The sequence below is a fragment of the Macaca nemestrina genome, chromosome 1 (genome assembly GCF_043159975.1).
Source record: "Macaca nemestrina isolate mMacNem1 chromosome 1, mMacNem.hap1, whole genome shotgun sequence".
In the NCBI taxonomy this organism is placed as follows: domain Eukaryota; kingdom Metazoa; phylum Chordata; class Mammalia; order Primates; family Cercopithecidae; genus Macaca; species Macaca nemestrina.
This window is the reverse complement of record NC_092125.1, coordinates 83,178,024-83,203,714: the sequence shown is the minus strand read 5'-3', so window position 1 is coordinate 83,203,714 and position 25,691 is coordinate 83,178,024. Positions and strand designations below refer to the sequence as shown.

Here is a 25,691-nt window from a genome sequence, read left to right as displayed (position 1 = left end):
TCAGCTATCTAGTTATAAAACTGTAATTAGCCTAAAATGACATTATTAAATTTTGATAAATAAAAATTAAAGCATGCCATCATTTCAATTCATAGTCCTGTTTCACCAGCTACAAAGTATGCCATCATTTCAATTAATATTCCTGTTTCACTAGTTATGGTAGATATATCTAGTTGTTGAAAATAAGAAAAATGCTTTGTTTTTAACAGTAGTGTTTAGAAGGTAAAAATGTTTTTCAGATAGTTTTCTCATTGGGAAAATATTCAACAGATATTTCTTGGAATTGACTCAAATTCCAATTGGACTTTGTAGCTCCTTCCAGAATTCTCACATTATCTTTAAAAACTAACTCTGACCTTGGAAGACAGAGTATACCTAGGCGCAGAATTGCCAGATATAACAAATAAAATATATATTTGCTAAATTATCAGAGAAATCTGAATTTCAGATAAACAATAATTTTTAACATAGGTAATACTTAAAGTATACTAAAAATTATGTATCGTTTATGTGAAATTAAAATTCTACTGGGCATCCTATAGCACCAATATTAAGTAAGGTATTACTAAATAATAATTTCTGTTAATAGCAAAAATGAGTACATGTACTCTGCCACCAGGAGAATTTTCAAACTCTAGCTTAAATTATTGAATATTTCCTCCATATGTGGCAATATGTTAAAATATTATAATTGTAAGTTACTTTTTGAGTTTAAAAAAATAATTTACCTGATGAGATTTTCATTCTTTTTTTCCACTGAAAATGGCATTCCAGCAGAACCATTAAATAATTCCAAAAGTAGTGTGACTGCAGTGTTCATAAGTTGACGAATGAGTTCCTGAAATATGTAGTCAATCAGCATTACAAACTTGAAAAATGTTTCTAATAAACGTCTATATTTAGGCAGCTTGAAATGTGTTGTGTCATCTTCAGAGAGTTTTGACTCAAAATACCTTTTGATTTCATTCTTTTCTGCAACCTACAATTAAAAAAACAATTGAGAAACAAGTATTGATTTTCTTTGTTTATATGATTTCTAGTTTACAACAATTTTTACCAATATTAACTTTAATTAGATGTAAATGTTAAGAATTGATAGTTTAATACCTCAAGCAAAAAATGATTTAACGGGTAGGCCCAAAAAGCAACATATGAATTAAAATAGAATTCTAAAAGTTCTTTAAATAATACTAAAGAAGCCAAAAGAGGAAGGACAGCGGAAAAAAAAAAAAAGACAGAGGAGACTAACCAAAAATAAATAATAAAATAGCAAAACTAAATTTAACAACATGAAAATCACATCGTGTTTTTACTTGTTTGTTTTGTTTTTATTTGTTTCTTTGTTTTTTCTTCTACTTTTATTTTAGGTTCTGAGGGTACATATGTATGTTTGTTACATGGTTAAATTGTGTATCGCTGAGGCTTGGGGTATGAATTATCCCATCACATGGGTAGTGAGCATAATCAACAATAGTTTGCCTTCTAACCCATACCTTCCCCTCACCCTCCTCCCTCAAGCAGTCACCAGTGTCTATTGTTCCCATCTTCCTGCCCATGTGTAACAAAGTGTATCTCCCACTAATACGTGAAGATATATGGTATTTGGTTTCTGTTCCTGTGTCAGTTTGCTTAAAATAATATCCTCCAGCTGTACCATGCTGCTGCAAAGGACATGATATCATTCTTTTCACGGCTGGGTGGTATTCCATAGTGTATATGTACCACATTTTCTTTATCCAGTCCACCAATGACGGGCGTCTAGGTTGATTCCATGTCTTTGCTATTGTGAATAGTGCTGCAACAAACATAAGCATGCATATGTCTTATTGGTAGAACGATTTATTTTCCATTGGGTATACACCCAGTAGAGGGATTGCTGGGTTGAATGGTAGTTCTCTCTTAAGTTCTTTAAGAAATCTCCACACTGCTTTCCACAGGGGCTGAACTAATTAACACTGCTACCAGCAGGGTGTTTCCTTTTTGCCACATTCTCACCAGCAGCTATTGTTTTTTGACTTTTTAATAATAGCCATTCTGATTGGTGTAAGATGTTATCTCATTGTGGTTTTAATTTGGATTTCTCTAGTGATCGGCGATCATGAGTATATTTTTAATATATTTGTTGGTTACATGTATGTCTTCTTTTGAGAAGTATCTGTTCATATCCTTTGCCCACGTTTTAGTGGAGTTACTTGGTTTTTTGTTTGTTGGGGTGTTTAAGATCCTTATAGACTCTGGAAGTTAGAACTTTGTCAGATGCACAGATTGTGAATATTTTCTCTCATTCTGTAAGTTGTCTGTTTACTCTGTTGATAATTTCGCTTGCTATGCAGAAGCTCTTTAGTTTCATTAGGTCCCACTTGTCACTTTCGTTTTTGTTGCAATTGCATTTAGGGACTAGGTCATAAATTCTTTGTCAAGGCTGATGTCCAGAATGGTATTTCCTAGGTTTTCTTCTAGGGTTTCTACTATTTTAGGTCTTACATTTAAGTCTTTAATCCATCTGGTGTTAATTTTTGTATATAGTGACAGAAGGGGGTCCAGTTTCAATCTTCTGAATATGGATAGCCAGTTATCCCAGAACCATTTACTGAAAAGGGAGTTCTTTCCCCATTGTTGTCACTGTAGACAGTGTGGCTTTATTTCTGGGTTCTCTACTTTGTTCCATTGGTCTACCTGTCTGTTTTTGTACCCTTACCATGCTGTTTGGTTACCGTAGCCTTGTATAGTTTGAAGTTGGGTAGCGTGATGCCTCCAGCTTTGCTCTTTTTGCTTTGGATTGCTTTAGCAATTCAGGTTCTTCGGTTCGACATGAATTTTAGAATAGTTTTTTTTTTGAATTGTGAAAAATGATGTTGGTAATTTGATAGGAATAGGATTAAATCTGTAAATTGTTTTGGGCAGTATGGCCATTCTAACAATATTGATTCTTCCTATTCACGAGCATGGAATGTTTTTCCATTTGTTTGTGTCATCTCTAATTTCTATCAACAGTGCTTTGTAATTCTCATTGTAGATATCTATCATCACCTTGGTTAAATGTTAGATATTTTATTCTTATTGTGGCTATTGTGAATGGCATTGATTTGGCTCTCAGTTTGGATGTTTTTGGTGTATAGAAATGCTACTGATTTTTGTACATTGATTTTATATCCTGAAACTTTCCTAAAGTTGTTTTATCAGATGTAGGAGCTCTTGGACAGAAACTAAGGTTTCCTAGATAATCATACAGTCTACAAACAGATAGTTTGACCTCTTCCTATCTGAATGTGTTATGTTTCTTTCTCTTGCATAATTGCTCTGGCTAGAATTTCCAATACTGTGTTTAACAGGAGTGGTAAGAATTGGCATCCTTCTCTTGTTCCAGTTATCAGTGGGAATGGTTCCAGTTTTTGCCTGTTCACTATGATGTTCACTGTGTGCTTGCCATATATGGTTCTGATTATTCTGAGGTTTGTGGCTTCAATGCCTAGCTTGTTGAGAGTTTTTAACATGCAGGGATGTTGAATTTTATCAAAAGTATTTCCTGCATCTGTTGAGATGATCATGTGCATTTGTTTTTAATTGTGATTACATAATAAATCACACTTATTGATTTGCATATGTTAAACCAACCTTGCATTCCAGGAATAAAGCCTACTTCTCCATGGTGAATTAACTTTTTGAGGTGCTGCTCGCTCAATTCAGTTTGCTGTACTAAGTTGATAATTTGTGCATCTATGTTCATTAGGGATATTGGCCTGAATTTTTCTTTTCTTGTTGTGTCTCTGCCAGGTTTTGGTATCAGAATGATGCCGGCCTTATAAAATAAGTTACAGAGGAGTCCTTCCTCCTTGATTTTTGGAAATAATTTCAGTAGGATTGGTACTAGCTCTTATTTGCACCTTTGGTAGAATCAAATCCATCTGGTCCAGGGCTGTTATGGTTTTTAGGTGTTTTATTACTGATTCAATTGGTCTGTTATTACTCTTTATTGGTCTGTTCAGGATTTCAATTTCTTCCTGGTTTAACCTCAGGAGACTATGTGTTTCCAGGAATTTACTCATTTCTTCTAGGTTTTCTAGTTTGTATATAGAGAGGTGTTCATAGCAGTCTTTGAGAATTTTTTTTTTTTTTTTGAGACAGAGCCTTGCTCACCCAGGCTGGATTCCAGTGGTGCAATCTTGGCTCACGGCAATCTCCACCTCCTGGTTTCAAGCGATTCTCCTGCCTCAGCCTCCTAAGTAGCTGAAACTACAGACACGTGCCACCACACCTGGCTAATTTTTGTATTTTTACTAGAGATGAGGTTTCACCATGTTGGCCAGTCTGGTCTCACCTGACCTCAGGTGATCTGCCTGCCTCGCCCTCCCAAAGTGTTGGGATTACAGGCATGAGCCAACTTGCCCAGCTGAAATTTTTTTTGTATTTCTCTGGGGTCAGTTATGATGCCACCTTTGTCATTTCTGATTGGGTGTATTTGGGTCTTCTCTATTTTTTTCTTTATAAATCTAGCCACCAGGCTATCAAACTTGTTTAATCTTCTGAAGAACCAACTTTCGGTTTTGTTGATCTTTTGTATGGATTTTCATGCCTCAATTTTGTTCAGTTCTGCTCTGATTTTTGTAATTTATTTTCTTCTGCTAGCTTTGGGGTTGGTTTTCTCTTGTTTTTCTGGTTCCTTGAAGTGCAATCATTAGAGTCTTAATTTGAGATCTTTCTAACTTCTTGATGTAGGTGTACAGCACTATACAGTTTCCTCTTAATCCTTCTTTAGTTGTTTCCTGAGTATTCTGGTATGTTGTGTCTGTTTTTAGTTTCAAAGAATTTTTTTAAATTTCTTCCTTAATTTCATTCTTTAACCAAAAGTCACACAGAAGCTTGTGCTTGAGCTGTGGTCCAACAGTGTGGTTGTTATGGTTTTGATTTTTGTGATTTTGTTGTGACTTGCTTTATGGACAAATATGTGGTCAGTCTTAGAGTATGTGCCATGTGCTGATGAGAAGAATGTATATTCTGTTGTTAGGCGTAGTGTTCTGTAGGTGCCTGTTAGATCCAATTGGTCAAGTACCAAGATTAAGTCCTGAATAGTTTTGTAGTTTGCTGCCTCAACAATCTGTCTAATGCTGTCATTGGGGTGTCGAAGTCCTCCACTATTATTATGTGGTTGTCTAAAACTCTTCATCAGACTCTCAGTACTTGTTTAATGAATCTAGGTGCTCCAATATTGGGTGTGCATATATTTAGAATAGTTAGGTCTTTTAGTACTGAACTTTTTATTGTTATGTAATGGCCTTCTTTGTCCTTCTTGATCATTGTTTGTTTAAAGTCTGTTTTAGCTGATATAACAATAGCAACCTCTGCTCTTTTTTTGTTTTCCATTTCCCTGATAGGTCTTTCTCTAACCCTCTACTTTGAGTCTATGGGTGTCGTTACTTGTGAGATGGGTCTTTTGAAGACAGCAGACAGTTGGGTCTTGCTTCTTCATCCAATTTGCCACAGTTGGCCTTTAAAGTGGGGCATTTAGCCCATTTACATTCAAGGTCAATATTAACATGTGAGGATTTGATCTTGTTACTGTATTATTAGCTGGTTGTTATGCAGACCTAATTATACAGTTGTGTTATAATGTCAATGGCCTATGTACTTAAGTGTGTTTTTGTGGTCGCAGGGAAAGTTCTTTCATTTCCATGTTTAGCACTCCCTTTAGGACCTCTTGTAAGGTAGGTCTAGTGGCAACAAATTTCCTTACCATTTGCTTCTCTGACAAGGATTTCACTTCTCCTTTGCTTATGAAGCTTAGTTTCGTGGGATATGACATTTTTGGTTGGAATTTCTTTTCTTTAAGGATGTTGAAAATAGGCCTCCAATCTCTGTAGACTTGTAAGGTTTCTGCTAAAAGGACTGCTGTTCGCCTGAAGGGGTTCACTTTGCAAGTCATCTGCCCCTTCTCTCTAACTGCCTTTAAGATTTTTTCTTTCATGCTGACTTTGGGGAATCTGATGATTATGTGTCTTGGGGATGATGAACTTGGGGATGATCAACTCCTTCATACAGTAGTTCTCTGAATTTCTTGAATTTGCATCTTGACCTCTCTAGCAAGATTTCCAAATTGTCATGGACTATATCCTCAAATATGTTTTCCAAGTGGCTTGCTCTCCTCTTTCAGGAAAGTCAATCTGGTTAAGAACCTTTGCTGTTTGAGATCTTTACAGAATCCCATATTTCTCAAATGTTTTGTTCATTTTTAAACTTCTTTTTTCTTTATTTTTCATTGCTTCAAGTGAGCAATCTTCCAGTTCTGAGATTCTTTCCTCAGCTTGGTCTAATGCCTCCAATTATATTTTGAAATTCTTGTAATGAATTTTTCATATCCCTAAGTTCAGTTTGGTTCTTTCTTAAAATGGTTAGGTTGTCCTTCAACTCTTGGATTGTTTTACTGTTTTCCTTGGATGTGGTTTTGACCTTCTCTTGTACCTCGATGAGCTTCCTTGCCATCCAGATTCTGAATTAAACACGTGACATTTCAGCAATTTCAGCGTGTTTAAGAACCTTTCCTGGAGAGCCAGTGTGATTGTTTGGAGGTAAGAAGACACTCTGGCTTTTAGAGTTGCAGAGTCTTTACACTGTCTGTTTCTGATCTGTGAAGGCTGATATTCCTTTTTCCTTTGAAGTTGTTCTTTGGACTGGGCTTTGTTTTTGTGTTCTTTATTGCTCTCAAGGATTTGGCTGTGGTGCAAGTTGGTTAAACTTGAAAGGCTTTGTTTCTGAATGTGTTCAGCAGGCCAACTCTCATTTCAACACTCCTGGGCAGCACACTTTAACCCTGGGTGGCTGGGACTGGGCCCATGGCTTTGTGCTCTGATCACTCAAGGGCAAGCCCCAGCTGGGCTGGAGAGGCCAAGGTGCTCCCAGACTGCAGGCAATAGCACTACACTAGAGGTTGCAGGGTAGCCATGGGTGGGAAACACTCCAATGTGGCAGTGGTGGAGTCATTAGTAACCATGCTCTGGTGGGAGGCAGTCAGCAAAAGTGTTCCAGTGGGGGAAGGATGGGCAACCCAGGTGGGAAGTCTCTGGTAGGGGCACCAGGGGTGCCATGAGTGAACACATTCTGGCAGGAGGCTGCCAGCAAAAGTGCTCCAGTGGGGTAGCAGGGACCTCATGAGAGAGCACAATGGCAGTGGCTGCTGGCAACAGCAGCCCAGCAAAGTCTACAGTATTTTTATTAGCCTGATTAACATATATTGGAATTTAACTTTATCAACAACTTTCATTACAACTTTTACTACATGCTCACACTGTATTTAAACATTAGACAAAAATAAGACTATTTACATGTGCTGAAGCCTGTAAAGTTTGGTGTCTCACTTATAAGCACATGACTTAAGTTTTGGAAATCAAACAAGGAAGTATATACTAATAAATATCTGTGTGTTCCTCCATAAAAGGATCATCCTCTAACATAGTGAATGTCATCTTGAAAAACAAGAAACTATGTCACTTCAAAATGAAAACAATAATACTCTAGTGAGAACGCTATTGGGGGACGGAGCAAGATGGCCGAATAGGAACAGCTCCAGTCTCCAACTCCCAGCGCGAGCGACACAGAAGACCAGTGATTTCTGCATTTTCAACTGAGGTACTGGGTTCATCTCACTAGGGAGTGCCGGACAATCGGTGCTGGTCAGCTGCTGCAGCCCGACCAGCGAGAGCTGAAGCAGGGCGAGACATCGCCTCACCTGGGAAGCGCAAGGGGAAAGGGAATCCCTTTTCCTAGCCAGGGGAACTGAGACACACAACACCTGGAAAATTGGGTAACTCCCACCCCAATACTGCGCTTTAAGCAAACAGGCACACCAGGAGATTATATCCCACACCTGTCCGGGAGGGTCCCACACCCACGGAGCCTCCCTCATTGCTAGCACAGCAGTCTGTGATCTCGCTGCAAGACAGCAGCGAGGCTGAGGGAGGGGCGCCCGCCATTGCTGAGGCTTAAGTAGGTAAACAAGGCCTCTGAGAAGCTCGAACTGGGTGGAGCTCACAGCAGCTCAAGGAAACCTGCCTGTCTCTGTAGACTCCACCTCTGGGGACAGGGCATAGTAAACAACCACAAAAGCAGCAGAAACCTCTGCAGACGCAAACGACTCTGTCTGACAGCTTTGAAGAGAGCAGTGGATCTCCCAACATGGAGGTTGAGATCTGAGAAGGGACAGACTGCCTGCTCAAGTGGGTCCCTGACCCCTGAGTAGCCTCACTGGGAGACATCTCCCACTAGGGGCAGTCTGACACCCCACACCTCACAGGGTGGAGTACACCCCTGAGAGGAAGCCTCCAAAGCAAGAATCAGACAGAGACACTCGCTGTTCAGCAATATTCTATCTTCTGCAGCCTCTGCTGCTGACACCCAGGCAAACAGGGTCTGGAGTGGACCTCAAGCAATCTCCAGCAGACCTACAGCTGAGGGTCCTGACTGTTAGAAGGAAAACTATCAAACAGGAAGGACACCTACACCAAAACCCCATCAGTACGTCACCATCATCATCAAAGACCGGAGGCAGATAAAACCACAAAGATGGGGAAAAAGCAGGGCAGAAAAGCTGGAAATTCAAAAAACAAGAGCACATCTCCCCCGGCAAAGGAGCGCAGCTCATCGCGAGCAACGGATCAAAGCTTGACGGAGAATGAGTTTGACCAGATGAGAGAAGAAGGCTTCAGTCCATCAAACTTCTCAGACCTAAAAGAGGAATTATGTACCCAGCGCAAAGAAACTAAAAATCTTGAAAAAAAAGTGGAAGAATTGGTGGCTAGAGTAATTAATGCAGAGAAGATCATAAACGAAATGAAAGAGAGGAAAACCATGACATGAAAAATACATGACAAATGCACAAGCTTCAGTAACCGACTCGATCAACTGGAAGAAACAGTATCAGCGATTGAGGATCAAATGAATGAAATGAAGCGAGAAGAGAAACCAAAAGAAAAAAGAAGAAAGAGAAATGAACAAAGCCTGCAAGAAGTATGGGATTATGTAAAAAGACCAAATCTACGTCTGATTGGGGTGCCTGAAAGTGAGGGGGAAAATGGAACCAAGTTGGAAAACACTCTTCAGGATATCATCCAGGAGAACTTCCCAAACCTAGTAGGGCAGGCCAACATTCAAATCCAGGAAATACAGAGAACGCCACAAAGATACTCCTCGAGAACAGCAACTCCAAGACACATAATGCCAGATTCACCAAAGTTGAAATGAAGGAAAAAATCTTAAGGGCAGGCAGAGAGAAAGGTCGGGTTACCCACAAAGGGAAGTCCATCAGACTAACAGCAGATCTCTCGGCAGAAACTCTACAAGCCAGAAGAGAGTGGGGGCCAATATTCAACATTCTTAAAGAAAAGAATTTTCAACCCAGAATTTCATATCCAGCCAAACTAAGTTTCATAAGTGAAGGAGAAATAAGATACTTTACAGATAAGCAAATGCTGAGAGATTTTTGTCACCACCAGGCCTGCCTTACAAGAGACCCTGAAGGAAGCACTAAACATGGAAAGGAACAACCGGTACCAGCCATTGCAAAAACACGCCAAAATGTAAAGACCATTTAGGTTAGGAAGAAACTGCATCAACTAACGAGCAAAATAACCAGTTAATATCATAATGACAGGATCAAGTTCATACATAACAATATTAACCTTAAATGTAAATGGACTAAATGCTCCAATTAAAAGACACAGACTGGCAAACTGGATAAAGAGTCAAGACCCATCAGTCAGCTGTAATCAGGAGACCCATCTCACACGCAGAGACATACATAGGCTCAAAATAAAGGGATGGAGGAAGATTTACCAAGCAAATGGAGAACAAAAAAAAGCAGGGGTTGCAATACTAGTCTCTGATAAAACAGACTTTAAACCATCAAAGATCAAAAAAGACAAAGAAGGCCATTACATAACGCTAAAAGGATCAACTCAACAGGAAGAGCTAACTATCTTAATATATATGCACCCAATACAGGAGCACCCAGATCCATAAAGCAAGTCCTTAGAGACTTACAAAGAGACTTAGACTCCCATACAATAATAATGGGAGACTTCAACACTCCACTGTCAACATTAGACAGATCAACGAGACAGAAAGTTAACAAGGATATCCAGGAATTGAACTCATCTCTGTAGCAAGCAGACCTAATAGACATCTATAGAACTCTCCACCCCAAATCAACAGAATATACATTCTTCTCAGAACCACATTGCACTTATTCCAAAATTGACCACATAATTGGAAGTAAAGCACTCCTCAGCAAATGTACAAGAACAGAAATGGTAACAAACTGTCTCTCAGACCACAGTGAAATCAAACTAGAACTCAGGACTAAGAAACTCAATCAAAACCACTCAACTACATGGAAACTGAACAACCTGCTCCTGAATGACTACTGGGTACATAATGAAATGAAAGCAGAAATAAAGATGTTCTTTGAAACCAATGAGAACAAAGATACAACATACCAGAATCTCTGGGACACATTTAAAGCAGTGTGTAGAGGGAAATTTATAGCACTAAATGCCCACAAGAGAAAGCTGGAAAGATCTAAAATTGACACTCTAACATCACAATTAAAAGAACTAGAGAAGCAAGAGCAAACACATTCAAAAGCTAGCAGAAGGCAAGAAATAACTAAGATCAGAGCAGAACTGAAGGAGATAGAGATACAAAAAACCGTCCAAAAAATCAATGAATCCAGGAGTTGGTTTTTTGAAAAGATCAACAAAATTGACAGACCGCTAGCAAGACTAATAAAGAAGAAAAGAGAGAAGAATCAAATAGACGCAATAAAAAATGATAAAGGGGATATCACCATCGACCCCACAGAAATACAAACTACCATCAGAGAATACTATAAACACCTCTACGCAAATAAACTAGAAAATCTAGAAGAAATGGATAATTTCCTGGACACTTACACTCTTCCAAGACTAAACCAGGAAGAAGTTGAATCCCTGAATGGACCAATAGCAGGCTCTGAAATTGAGGCAATAATTAATAGCCTACCAACGAAAAAAAGTCCAGGACCAGATGGATTCACAGCTGAATTCTACCAGAGGTACAAGGAGGAGCTGGTACCATTCCTTCTGAAACTATTCCAATCAATAGAAAAAGAGGGAATCTTCCCTAACTCATTTTATGAGGCCAACATCATCCTGATACCAAAGCCTGGCAGAGATACAACAAAAAAAGAGAATTTTAGACCAATATCCCTGATGAACATTGATGCAAAAATCCTCAATAAAATACCGGCAACTGGATTCAGCAGCACATCAAAAAGCTTATCCACCATGATCAAGTGGGCTTCATCCCTGGGATGCAAGGCTGGTTCGACATACGCAAATCAATAAACATAATCCAGCATATAAACAGCACCAAAGACAAGAAACACATGATTATCTCAACAGATGCAGAAAAGGCTTTTGACAAAATTCAACAGCCCTTCATGCTAAAAAAGCTCAATAAATTCGGTATTGATGGAATGTACCTCAAAATCATAAGAGCTATTTATGACAAACCCACAGCCAATATCATACTGAATGGGCAAAAACTGGAAAAATTCCCTTTGAAAACTGGCACAAGACAGGGATGCCCTCTCTCACCACTCCTATTCAACATCGTGTTGGAAGTTCGAAAAGAAGAAATCAAATTGTCCCTGTTTGCAGATGACATGATTGTATATTTAGAAAACCCCATTGTCTCAGCCCAAAATCTCCTTAAGCTGATAAGCAACTTCAACAAAGTCTCAGGATACAAAATTAATGTACAAAAATCACAAGCATTCTTATACACCAGTAACAGACAAACAGAGAGCCAAATCATGAATGAACTTCCATTTACAATTGCTTCAAAGAGAATAAAATACCTAGGAATCCAACTGACAAGGGATGTAAAGGACCTCTTCAAGGAGAACTACAAACCACTGCTCAGTGAAATAAAAGAGGACACAAACAAATGGAAGAACATACCATGCTCATGGATAGGAAGAATCAATATCGTGAAAATGGCCATACTGCCCAAGGTAATTTATAGATTCAATGCCATCCCCATCAAGCTATCAACGAGTTTCTTCACAGAATTGGAAAAAACTGCCCTAAAGTTCATATGGAACCAAAAAAGAGCCCGCATCTCCAAGACAATCCTAAGTCAAAAGAACAAAGCTGGAGGCATCACGCTACCTGACTTCAAACTATACTACAAGGCTACAGTAACCAAAACAGCATGGTACTGGTACCAAAACAGAGATATAGACCAATGGAACAGAACAGAGTCCTCAGAAATAATACCACACATCTACAGCCATCTGATCTTTGACAAACCTGACAAAAACAAGAAATGGGGAAAGGATTCCCTATTTAATAAATGGTGCTGGGAAAATTGGCTAGCCATAAGTAGAAAGCTGAAACTGGATCCTTTCCTTACTCCTTATACGAAAATTAATTCAAGATGGATTAGAGACTTAAATGTTAGACCTCATACCATAAAAACCCTAGAGGAAAACCTAGGTAGTACCATTCAGGACATAGGCATGGGCAAAGACTTCATTTCTAAAACACCAAAAGCAAAGGCAACAAAAGCCAAAATTGACAAATGGGATCTCATTAAACTAAAGAGCTTCTGCACAGCAAAAGAAACTACCATCAGAGTGAACAGGCAACCTACAGAATGGGAGAAAATTTTTGCAATCTACTCATCTGACAAAGGGCTAATATCCAGAACCTACAAAGAACTCAAACAAATTTACAAGAAAAAAACAAACAACCCCATCAAAAAGTGGGCAAAGGATATGAACAGACATTTCTCAAAAGAAGACATTCATACAACCAACAGACACATGAAAAAATGCTCATCATCACTGGCCATCAGAGAAATGCAAATCAAAACCACAATGAGATACCATCTCACACCAGTTAGAATGGCAATCATTAAAAAGTCAGGAAACAACAGGTGCTGGAGAGGATGTGGAGAAATAGGAACACTTTTACACTATTGGTGGGATTGTAAACTAGTTCAACCATTATGGAAAACAGTATGGCGATTCCTCAAGGATCTAGAACTAGATGTACCATATGACCCAGCCATCCCATTACTGGGTATATACCCAAAGGGTTATAAATCATGCTGCTATAAAGACACATGCACACATATGTTTATTGCGGCACTATTCACAATAAAAAAGACTTGGAATCAACCCAAATGTCCATCAGTGACAGACTGGATTAAGAAAATGTGGCACATATACACCATGGAATACTATGCAGCCATAAAAAAGAATGAGTTTGTGTCCTTTGTAGGGACATGGATGCAGCTGGAAACCATCATTCTTAGCAAACTATCACAAGAACAGAAAACCAAACACCGCATGTTCTCACTCATAGGTGGGAACTGAACAATGAGATCACTTGGACTCGAGAAGGGGAACATCACACACCGGGGCCTATCATGGGGAGGTGGGAGGGAGGAGGGATTGCATTGGGAGTTATACCTGATGTAAATGACGAGTTGATGGGTGCTGACGAGTTGATGGGTGCAGCATAGCAACATGGCACAAGTATACATATGTAACAAACCTGCACGTTATGCACATGTACCCTAGAACTTAAAGTATAATAATAATAAAAAATAAATTAAAAAAAATAATAATACTCTAGTAACAGGCCCCAGTCATAAGGAAATGTATAAGATGCCAGAAAAATAATTCAAAATAATAATCTTAGGAAAATTCAGTGAAATATATAAGAATATAGATAGACAATTCAATGAGAACAGGAAAACAATTCATAAATTGAATGAAAAATTGAATAAAGACATTATAGAGAAGAACCAAACAGAAATCCTAGAGCTGAAGAATTTAATGAAGGAAATTTAAAAATGCAACTGAAACCTTCAGCAACAAACTAGACCAAGCAGAAGAAAATTTCTGAACCTGAAGACCAGGTGTTTGAAATAACACAGGCAGACAAAAAAGAAAAGAAAAAGAAAAAAGAATGAAGAAAACTCACAGGATTTAGGGAACACCATTAAGTGACAAATATTCAGATTATTGTTGTTGCAGAAAGAGAAGAGAGGAGAAAAGCAAGGAAAATAAGTTTAATGAAATAATAGCTGAACATTTCCCATGTCTTGGAAGACAAATGAACATACAGGTCTAAAAAGCTAAACAAACCCAAAGAGATTAAACTTAAACATGTCCTCTCTGGGGCACATTATAGTCAAATTGACAAAGTCAAAGAGAAAGAAAGAATTTTAAAAGCATCAAGAATGTCAAGTCACATATAAGGGAATTTCCATTAGATAAGCAGATTTCTCAGCAGAAAGTTTATAGGCCAGGAGATATTGGAATGATATATACAAAATATTGAAAGAAATAAACTATCAGCCAAGAATATTACTCCCAGTAGAGAAATTCTTCTGAAATGAAGAATAAATAGAATCTTTTACAGACAAGCAAAAAGTGAGGGAATTCTGCGGAGGAAAAGTTAAATATTAAATTTGAACTCAATTGAACATGGACACCAAGGGACAATGGTCACCAAGTCCCAGAAGAGGTTGTGTGAGTTGCTTGAGGCATTCATCCAGTATTGTTTCAGAGCCTACAAATTAGTTATTGAAAAACAATAGACAATCACAAAAAAAAGTGGACCTTTTTGTGTTCCTTGAGCCCAGTCATGAAAAGCTCTCCTGACTGGACCTCATGCCAAAAAACTTGTTACAATAAGAGCTACAGTCCCAGACTGCACCAAAGCTACATGAGACCTCTCCTTGTCTGTGCACAGATGAGTGGCCAACTCTAGAGCCCAGGCTGTTGCTTCCCACTCTGGTGGTAAATCCTCCATTGTATGGTGAGTACGGTATCCAACTCTGGAGCCCAGGTTGTTGCTTCCCAGTCTGGTGGTAAATCCTCCATAGTCTGGTGAGTGTAAATATCTTTTCCTTCTCCTTTTCCCATTGCAATTTGCTTATTATATCAATCTGCTTATTATATCATTTGCTTATTATATCATTTGCAAATTATTATATAATTTGTTTATTACATCTACATTGCCATTTACATGGGGTAAAGGTTGTTTACCCTTAAAGGTATTGTGTGTGTGTCTTTTGTTCTCCCCTCACACATTTCCCAAACAGAATAAATTCTTCGTCTCTAAAATGGACTTACAAGAAATGCTCAGGAGAGTCTTAAAAGTAGAAGTGAAAAGATTATAACCACCATTGTGCAGACATGCGAAACTATAAAACTCACTAGTAGAGCTGATACACAAAGGAGAGAGGCAAATGAATCAAACCTTATCACTACAGAAAACCACCTAACTGCAAAAATAGCAGTAAGAGGGGAAGAAACAAAGGATATTAAAAAACAACCAGAAAACAATCTAAAATTACAGGAGTAAGTCCTCATCTATCAAGAATAACCTTGCAAGTAAATGGATTACATTTCTCATTTAAAAGATATGGACTGGTTGAGTGATTAAAAAACCAGACTCAACTATACGCTGCCTACAGGAAACCTACCACACCTGTAAAGATATGCATAGACTGAAAGTGAAGGGATAAAAAAGATATTCCATGCAAACGAAAACCAAAATCAAGCAGAAGTCTCTATGGTTATATCAACAAAACAGATTTAAAGTGAAAACCTATAATAATAGACAATGGAGGACATTATATAATAATAAAGGAATCAGCTCAGCAAGAGAATATTACAATTGTAAATATATATACACCCAGCACTGGACTATCCAGATATTAAATCTTTTAATATCCAGATATTAAAAAGCAAATATTGTCAGATCTAAAGTAAGAGATAGACCCTAATATAATAATACTTTGGGACTTCAACATTCCACTCTCAGCATCAAATAGATAATCTAGATAGAAAACCAACAAAGAAACATCAGATTTGAACTGAACAATAGGCTAAATGGACCTCAAAAACATTTACAAAACATTTTGCCCAACAGCTGCAGAACACACATTGTTTTCACCAGCACATGGAACATTCTCCATGATTGATCATATTTTAGAACACAAATCTCAACACATTTCAGAAATTAAAATCATATCAAGTGTCTTATCTGAGCACAAGGGAATGGAGCTAGACATCAATAACAAGAGAAACAGTTAAAGCTATGCAAATACATGAAAATTAAACAGTTCCTGAACAACAAATGGGTGAAGAAACTAAGAATGAAATTTTAAAATTCTTTCACCAAATGAAAATTGAAACATAATATATCAAAACCTATAAGACACAGCAAAAGCAATACTAACAGGCAAATTTATAGCAATAAGTGCCTACTTAAAAACAAACAACAAAAAACTAGGGAGACAAGATGGCCAAATAGAAACAGCTCCAGTCTGCAGCTCCCAGTGAGACCAATGCAGGAAGTGAGTGATTTCTGCCCTTCCAACTGAGGTACCTGGTTCATCTCACTGGGACTGGTTAGACAGTGGATGCAGCCCACAGAGGGCAAGCCAAAGCAGGGTGAGGCGTTGTCTCACCCAGGAAGTGCAAGGGGTCAAAGAACCCACTCCCCTAGCCAAGGGAAGCCATGAGAGACTGTGCCATGAAGGACAAGGCTATCCAGCCCAGATACTACATTTTTCCCACGGTCTTGGCAACGCACAGACCAGGAAATTCTCTCAGATGCCTACACCACAAGGGCTGTGGGTTTCAAACACAAAACCGGATGGCTGGTACAGCAAACACCAAGGTAGCTGCAGGAGTTTTTTTCATACTTCAGTGGCACCTGGAACACCAGCGAGACAGAACCATTCACTCCCCTAGAAAGGTGGATGAAGCCAAGGAGCCAAGTGGTCTTGCTCAACAGATCCTACCCCCAAGGAGCCCAGCAAGCTAAGATCCACCGGCTTGAAATTCTCACTACCAGCACGACAGTCTGAAGTCGATCTGGGATGCTCAAGCTTGGTGGGGGAAGGGGTATCTGCCATTACTGAGGCTTGAGTAGGCAATTTTCCCCTCACAGTGTAAACAAAGCCCCTGGGAAGTTTGGACTGGGCAGAGCCCACCACAGCACCTGAAAGCCACTGTAGCTAGACTGCCTCTCTAGATTCCTCCTCTCTGGGTATGGCATCTCTGAAAGAAAGGCAGCAACCCCACTCAGGGGCTTATAGATAAAACTCCCATCTCCCTGGCACAGAGCATCTGGGGGACGGGGTGGCTGTGGGCAAGCTTCAGCAGACTTAAATGTTCCTGCCCGCCAGGTTTGAAGAGAGCAATGGCTATTCCAGCATAGTGCTCAAGCTCTGCTAAGGGACAGACTGCCTCCTCAAGTGGGTCCCTGATGCCCGTGCCTCCTGACTGGGATACATTTCCCAGCAGGGGTTGAAAGACACCTCATACAGGAGAGCTCCAGCTGGTATCTGGTGGGTGCCCCCTGAGACAAAGCTTCCAGAGGAAGAAGGAGGAAGCAATCTTTGCTGTTCTGCAGCCTCCATTGGTGACACCCAGGCAAACAGGGTCTGGAGTGGACCCCCAGCAAACTCCAGCAGACCTACAGATGAGGGGCCTGACTGGTAGAAGAAAAACTAACAAACAGAAAGCAATAGCATCAACATCAACAACAAAAAAAATGATTATGCAGAAACTCCATCTGAAGGTCACCAACAGCAAAGACCAAAGGTAGATAAATCCACGAAGATGAGGAAAAGCCAGTGCACCAAAGCTGAAAACTCCAAAAACCAGAATGCCTCTCCTCCAAAGGATCACAACTCCACACCAGCAATGGAACAAAACTGGATGAAGAATGAGTTTGACGAACTGACAGAAGTAGGCTTCAGAAAGTGGGTAATAACAAACTCCTCCAAGCTAAAGGAGCATGTTCTAACCCAATGCAAGGAAGGTCAGAACCTTGATAAAAGGTCAGAAGAACTGCTAACGAGAATAACCAGTTTACAGAAGAACATAAATGACCTGATGGAGCTGAAAAACTCAGCACAACAACTTTGTGAAGCATACACAAGCATCAATAGCCAAAGCAATCAAATGGAAAAAGGATATCAGAGATTGAAGATCAACTTAATGAAATAAAGCATGAAGACAAGCCTAGAGAAAAAACAATGAAAAGGAATGAACAAAGCCTCAAAGAAATATGAGACTATGTGAAAAGACCAAAGCTATGTTTGACTGGTGTACCTGAAAGTGATGGGGAGAATGGAACCCAGTGGGAAAACACTCTTCAGGATATTATCTAGGAGAACTTCCCCAACCTAGCAAGACAGGCCAATATTCAAATTCAGGAAATACAGAGAATACCACAAAGATACCAACTGCAAGACATATAATCATCAGATTCACTAAGGCTGAAATGAAAGAAAAAATGTAAAGGTCAGGCAGAGAGAAAGGTCAAGTTACCTACAAAGGGGAGTCCATCAGACTAACAGCAGATCTCACTGCAGAAACTCTACATGACAGAATAGACTGGGGGCCAATATTCAACATTCTTAAAGAAAAGAATTTTCAACCAAGAATTTCATATCCAGCCAAATTAAGCTTCACAAGTGAAGGAGAAATAATATCCTTTAAAGACAAGCAAATGCTGAGGGATTTTGTCACCACCAGGCCAGCCTTACAAGAGCTCCTGAAAGAACCACTAAATACAGAAAGGAAAAACTGGTACCAGCCACCGCAAAAACATGCCAAATTGTAAAGACCATCGATACTATGAAGAAACTGCATCAACTAATGGGCAAAATAACCAGCTAGCATCATAATGACAGGATCAAATTCACATGTAACAATGTTAACCTTAAATGTACACAGGCTAAATGCCCCAATTAAAAGACACAGACTGGCAAATTGGATAAAGAGTCAAGATCCATTAAGTGCTGTATTCAGGAGACACATCTCATGTGGAAAGACACACATAGGCTCAAAATAAAGAGATGCAGGAAGATTTACCAAGCAAATGGAAAGCCAAAAAAAAAAAAAAAAGAAAGCAGAGGTTGCATTCCTAGCATCTGATAAAACAGATCTTAAACCAACAAAGATTAAAAAAAAGACAAAGAAGGGTATTACATAATGGTAAAGGGATCAATGCAACAAGAAGGGCTAACTATCCTAAATATACATGCACCTAATACAGGAGCACCCAGATTCATAAAGCAAGTTCTTAGAGACCTACAAAGAGGCTTAGACTCACACACAATAATAGTGGGAGACTTTAACATCCCACTGTCAATATTAGATAGATCAATGAGACAGAAAATTAACAAGGATATTAAGGACTTGAACTCAGCTCTGGACCAAGCAAACCTAATAGACATCTACACAACACTCCACCCCAAATCAACAAAATACACATTCTTCTCACCACCATATAGTACTTGCTTCTGAATGACTACTGGGTAAATGACAAAGTTAAGGCAGAAATGATTAAGTTCTTTGAAACCAATAAGAACAAAGACAGAGAACAAACACATAACATACCAGAATCACTGAGACACAGCTAAAGCAGTGTTTAGAGGGAAACTTATAGCAATCAATGCCCACAGGAGAAAGCAGGAAATATCTAAAATCGACACCCTAACATCAAAATTAAAAGAACTAGAGAAGCAAGAGCAAATAAATTCAAAAGTTAGCAGAAGACAAGAAATAACTAAGATCAGAGCAAAACTGAAGGAGATAGAGACAAAAAAATCTTGAAAAAATCAATGAATTCAGGAGTTGGTTTTTTCTCAAAAGATTAACAAAATGGATAGACCACTAGCCAGACTAATAAAGAAGAAAAGAGAGAAGAATTTAGTAGACACAATAAAAAATGATAAAGGGGAGACAACTACTGATCCCACAGAAATACAAACTACCATCAGAGAATACTGTAAATACCTCTATAAAAATAAAATAGAAAATCTAGAGGAAATGGGCAAATTCCTGGACACATACAACCTCCCAAGACTAAACCAGGAGGAAGATGAATCCCTGAATAGACCAATAACAAGTTCTGAAATGGAGGCAGTAATTAATAGCCTACCAACCAAAAAAAGTCCAGGACCAGATGGATTCACAGCTGAATTCTACCAGAGGTACAAAGAGGAGCTGGTACCATTCCATCTGAAACTATTCCAAACAACAGAAAAGGAGGGACTCCTCCCTAACGCATTTTCTGAGGCCAGTATCATCCTAATACCAAAGCCTGGCAGAGAAACCGCAAAAAAAGAAAATTTCAGGCCAACATCCCTGATCAACATGGATGCAAAAATCCTCAACAAAATATTGGCAAACCAAATCCAGCAGCACATCAAAAAGCTTATCCACCATGATTAAGTTAGGTTCATCCCTAGGATGCAAGGCTGGTTCAACATACACAAATCAATACACATAGTCCATCACGTAAATAGAACCAATGACAAAATCCACGTGATTATCTCAATAGATGCAGAAAAGGCCTTTGATAAAATTCAACACCCTTCAAGCTAAAAAGTCTCAATAAACTAGGTATTGATGGAACATACCCACAGCCAATATTATACGAACAGGCAAAAGCTGGAAGCATTTCCTTTGAAAACTGGCACAAGACAAGGTTGCCTTCTCTCACCACTCCTATTCAACATAATATTGGAAGTTCTGGCCAGGGCAATCAGGCAAGAGAAAGAAAGAAAGGGTATTCAAACAGGAAGAGAGGAAGTCAAAGTATCTCTCTTTGCAGATGATATGATCGTATATTAAGAAAACCCCATCGTCTCAGCCCAAAAACTCCTTACGCTGATAAGAAACTTCAGCAAAGCCTCAGGATACAAAATCAATGTGCAAAAATCACAAGCATTCCTATACACCAATAATAGACAAACAGAGAGCCTAATCATGAGCAAACTCCCATTCACAATTGCTTCAAAGAAAATAAAATACAACTTACAAGAGATGTGAAGGACCTCTTCAAGGAGAACTACAAACAACTGTTCAAGGAAATAAGAGAGGACACGAACAAATGGAAAAACATTCCATGCTCATGGATGGGAAGAATCAATATTGTGAAAATGGTCATATTTCTCAAAGTAATGTACAGATTCAATGCTATTCCCATCAAGCTACCATTGACTTTCTTCACATAATTAGAAAAAACTACTTTAAATTTAATATGGAACCAAACAAGAGCCTTTATAGCCAAAACAATCCTAAGCAAAAAGAACAAAGCTGGAGGCATCATGCTACCTGACTTCAATATATTACAAGGCTACAGTAACCAAAACAGCATGGTACTGGTACCAAAACAGAGATATAGACCAATGGAACAGAACAGAGGCCTCAGAAATAACACCACACATCTACAACCATCTGATCTTTGAAAAACCTGACAAAACAAGCAATGGGCAAAGGATTCCCTATTTAATTAAAAGTGTTGGGAAAACTGGCTAGCCATATGCAGAAAACTGAAACTGGACCCCTTCTTTATACCTTATACAAAAATTAACTCAAGACAGATTAAAGACTTAAATGTAAGACCTAAAACCATAAAAACCCTAGAAGAAAACCTAGGCAATACCATTCAGAATAGAGGCATGGGCAAAGACTTCATGACTAAAACACCAAAAGCAATTGCAACAAAAGCCAAAATTGACAAATGGGATCTAATTAAACTAAAGAGCTTCTGTAGAGCAAAAGAAACTATCATCAGAGTGAACAGACAACCTACAGAATGGGAGAAAACTTTTGCAATCTATCCATCTGACAAAGGGCTAATATCCAGAATCTACGAAGAACTTAAACAAATATACAAGAAAAAAATAACCCCATTAAAAGGTGGGCAAAGGATATGAACAGACACTTTTCAAAAGAAGACATTCATGCAGCAAACAAACATATGAAAAAAAAAGCTCATCATCACTGGTCATTAAAGAAATGCAAATAAAAACAACAAGATACCATCTCATGCCAGTTAGAATGGCAATCATTAAAAAGTCAGGAAACAACAGATGCTGTGGAGAAATAGGAATGCTTCTACACTGTTGGTGGGGGTGTAAGTTAGTTTGACCATTGTGGAAGACAGTGATTCCTCAAGGATCTAGAACTAGAAATACCATTTGACCCAACAATCTCATTACTATGTATATACCCAAAGGATTATAAATCATTCTATTCTAGACACATGCACACGTATGTTTACTGCAGCACTACTCACAATAGCAAAGACTTGGAAGCAATCCAAATGCCCATCAATGTTAGCCTGGATAAAGGAAAATATGGCACATATACACCATGGAAAACTACACAACCATAAAAAAGAATGAGTTCACGTCCTTTGCAGGGATGCCGATAAAGCTGGAAACCATCATTCTCAGTAAACTAACACAGGAACAGAAAAACAAACACTGCATGTTCTCACCATAAGTTGGAGTTGAACAATGAGAACATATAGGCACAGGGAGGGGAACATCATACACTGGGGCTGTCGGGGAGTAGGGGGTAAGGGGAGGGATAGCTTTAGGAGAAATAACTAATGTAGATGATAGGTTGATGGGTGCAGCAAACCACCATGGCACACGTATACCTATGTAACAAATCTGCACATTCTGCACATGTATCCCAGAACTTAAAGTATCAAAATAAAAAAAAAAGAAAGAAAGAAAGAAAAGAAATGTATATCCTCAGACTGTGCCTACCGAAACAGAAATTTCTTGTTTTATGAAGCCTTCGAGGTGATTCTCTTGGCCACTCTAAGTTTGAGAATCATCATCCTTTTCATTTAAATATATTAAATTTCATAAGTTGTATATAGATATACACATATATGCATTCATATATATAAAAATATGTATTTCTTTGCATTTTACATCATACCTGGAAAAATTATGGTATATAGTAAATACACAGTACCAGTTAGTTGTTAATTAACCACCTTTGTTCCTTACCTTCCCATTTCAGATACTTTTTCCAGGGATGCAATTTGGATCAATTGCTATAGCCAGTAAATTGCAACTTTGATAAATATGATATAATTAAGGAATTACCTTTAGAAAAGTACTTTTCATCTCTGAAATTGCCTTATCCCTGATGTCCTCAAGTTGTTTCAATGCCTGGGTAGCTTGCTGTAACTGCTCTTCACAAAATTCATCTAGAGAATATGTTCGAGAACTATCCAGCTAATTAGATGATAGTATATGTTCAGTGTTAGAAAGTCAAAATTCATATTTAAAAAAGATAAAACATTTGGTCTTTTCATGTCATAAGGAAGACCCCATATTTTACATTTTGTTCTGTATATCCCATATGATTTACACATTTCTCAAATTTAAACACTTGTTAAATCTAACTAAATCTTGATTAAAATACAGAAAAATATATTATTGTTTTAAATAATAACTAAGATTAAACCGAAGCAGAAAATTCAAGAGTTGATGTGTTTTTGAAACATTTATGCATGCAGAAAATCCACCAATCCCAGAAACTACTTTTCCTTTTGAAGCCACAATTATCTGTAACAATTTAAAACACAAAGATAAAATACAGCATTATCAGGGGAACCAGTCCCCAATATTTCAACGTAGGTTCTTTTCTATTTTCCCTAAGTGTTGGTCAGTCTGAGAAATAAAGAGAAAGAGTACAAATAGAGAAATTTTACAGCTGGGCCTCTGTGGGTGACATCACATATTGGCAGGTTCCATGATGCCCCCTGAGCTGCAAAACCAGCAAGTTTTTATTAGGGATTTCAAAAGGGGAAGGAGTGTATGAATAGGAAGTTGGTCACAGACATCACATGCTTCAAAAGGCAATAAAATATCACAAGACAAATGGCAGAGCAAGATCACAAGGCCAGGGCGAAATTAGAATTACTGATGAGGTTCCATGTCCCGCTGGACATGCATTCTCATTGATAAACATCTTAACAGGAAACAGGGTTTGAAAGCAGACAACCGGTCTGACTAGAATTCGCCAGGCTGGAATTTCCTAATCCTAGCAAGCCTGAGGGCGCTGCAGGAGACCAGGGCATATTTCATCCCTTATCTTCAACTGCATAAGACAGACACTCCCAGAGCGGCCATTTTAGAGACCTCCCCCTGGAAATGCATTCCCTTCCCAGGATTATTCCTTGCTGGGAAAAGAATTCAGTAATATTTCTCCTATTCGCTTTCTGCAAGAAGAGAAATATGACCCTATTCTGCCAGGCCCCACAGGCAGTCGGACCTTATGGTTATCTCCCTTGTTCCCTGAAAACTGCTGTTATCTTGTGCTTTTTCAAGGTGACCAGATTTCATATTGTTCAAACACACATGTTTTACAAACAATTTGTGCAGATAATGGAATCACCACAGGGTCCTGAGGCGACATACATCCTCAGCTTACGCAGATGATAGGATTAAGAGATTAAAGTAAAGACAGGCATAGGATAAGAGTATTGATTGGGGAAGTGATAAATGCCCATGAAAGCTTCACAATTTATGTTCAGAGACTGCAGTAAAGACAGGCATAAGAAATTATAAAAGTATTAATTTGGGGAACTAATAAATGTCCATGAAATCTTCACAATTCATGTTTTTCTGCCGTGGCTTCAACCGGTCCCTTCATTCGGGGTCCCTGACTTCCCACAACACAGCAAAAAGAGGGTAAAATTACATGATTCAAACAAAGTTAATTTTATTCACAATTCAGTCAGACTCTATATGGAGGAAATCTCCATCAACTATGCTATGAATTAATCTCTGGTAATACAAAAACATAATGTTCCATCCATGCATGTATATTCCATCATTCTTCCTTCTTTCAGTATTATTTTTCCACTACTGTGTTAATTCTCTGAACAAAATATATTTTCATTAGTAAATATGCAGATATCTTTATTTTTTATCATATAGTTATACTATAAAAATTAATAAATGTATCTTCCCACAACAAAAAAGATTGAAAAGTACTGCTCTTGCTTAAAATTTTGGATTTCCTCTTTAAGTTTCCATTCTCCTGGTTCCATATCTGACTACCAGGTCTGAATTTGTCAAAACCTCCCTGCCATTCTGGTCTTACTGACAACATCCTAATTAAAGTCTTTATTGCTTATACCTGCATTTATCCAGTACCATAATAACTGATCTCTACACCCAAGTATCTCTCTACTTCCAATTTTTCCCAAAGACCAGTATTACAATAATTTCCTAAAATACTATGTTCAAAAACTTTGAATAGTTGTTCTTTAAGAGTAGTTCTCAAAATTTATCCTGCATAAGAGTTAACTGAGGAACCTATTTAAAATGTAGATTACCAGTACCACTCACTGCCCTCTCTTGCAAAAGGAATGGGACACAAATATTTACATTTTTATTAAGCACCCAAATACAGCACAATAAAACAAATTTCACTCGAATGTGAAACATAATCCAAAGTCTCAACTCTACACGATTCTGTCAACTTGGATAAGTGACAATCTCTCTAGAACTAAGTTTTGTTCAAATAGGTGAATTTTATTCAAAATTCATTCAGAATCTAGCCAGGAGAAATCTCCATCAACTAAGCTAAGAATTCATCTCTGGTAATACAAAAACATAATGTTCCATCCATTTGAAAGTAAAGATTTGAACAAACAACATATGTTCTTTACCTTCCAGTTCAAGAAATTCTGCCCTCTTTAAAGGTATGCTTTCATCCCAGCAGAGTACACATATGACCACCATTAATGGCATTAACTTCTGAACAATCCCATTCCTCACGTTCATAACCTTGC

At 38.3% G+C, this 25,691-nt stretch overlaps 1 protein-coding gene across 14 annotated transcripts in view; it reads right to left on the bottom strand.

Annotated features, from left to right (window-relative positions):
• Positions 1–25,691, bottom strand: part of LOC105478882 (dynein axonemal heavy chain 14) — a 524,402-nt gene that overhangs the window by 422,128 nt on the left and 76,583 nt on the right. For 12 of the 14 annotated variants that reach the window (XR_011614730.1, XR_011614739.1, XR_011614743.1 and 9 more), the window contains exons 10-11: positions 22,990–23,121; positions 729–979 (exon numbers count right to left, since the gene is read on the bottom strand). Coding sequence is in view for 10 of the 14 variants with exons in the window: in XM_071081203.1 (XP_070937304.1) it covers positions 729–979; positions 22,990–23,121 (383 nt within the window). In the remaining 4 variants the exon portion in view is untranslated. Of the gene's footprint in view, positions 1–728; positions 980–22,989; positions 23,122–25,691 lie in introns of those variants that run through there. The other 2 variants (XR_011614753.1, XM_071081215.1) reach the window with 2 other exon arrangements.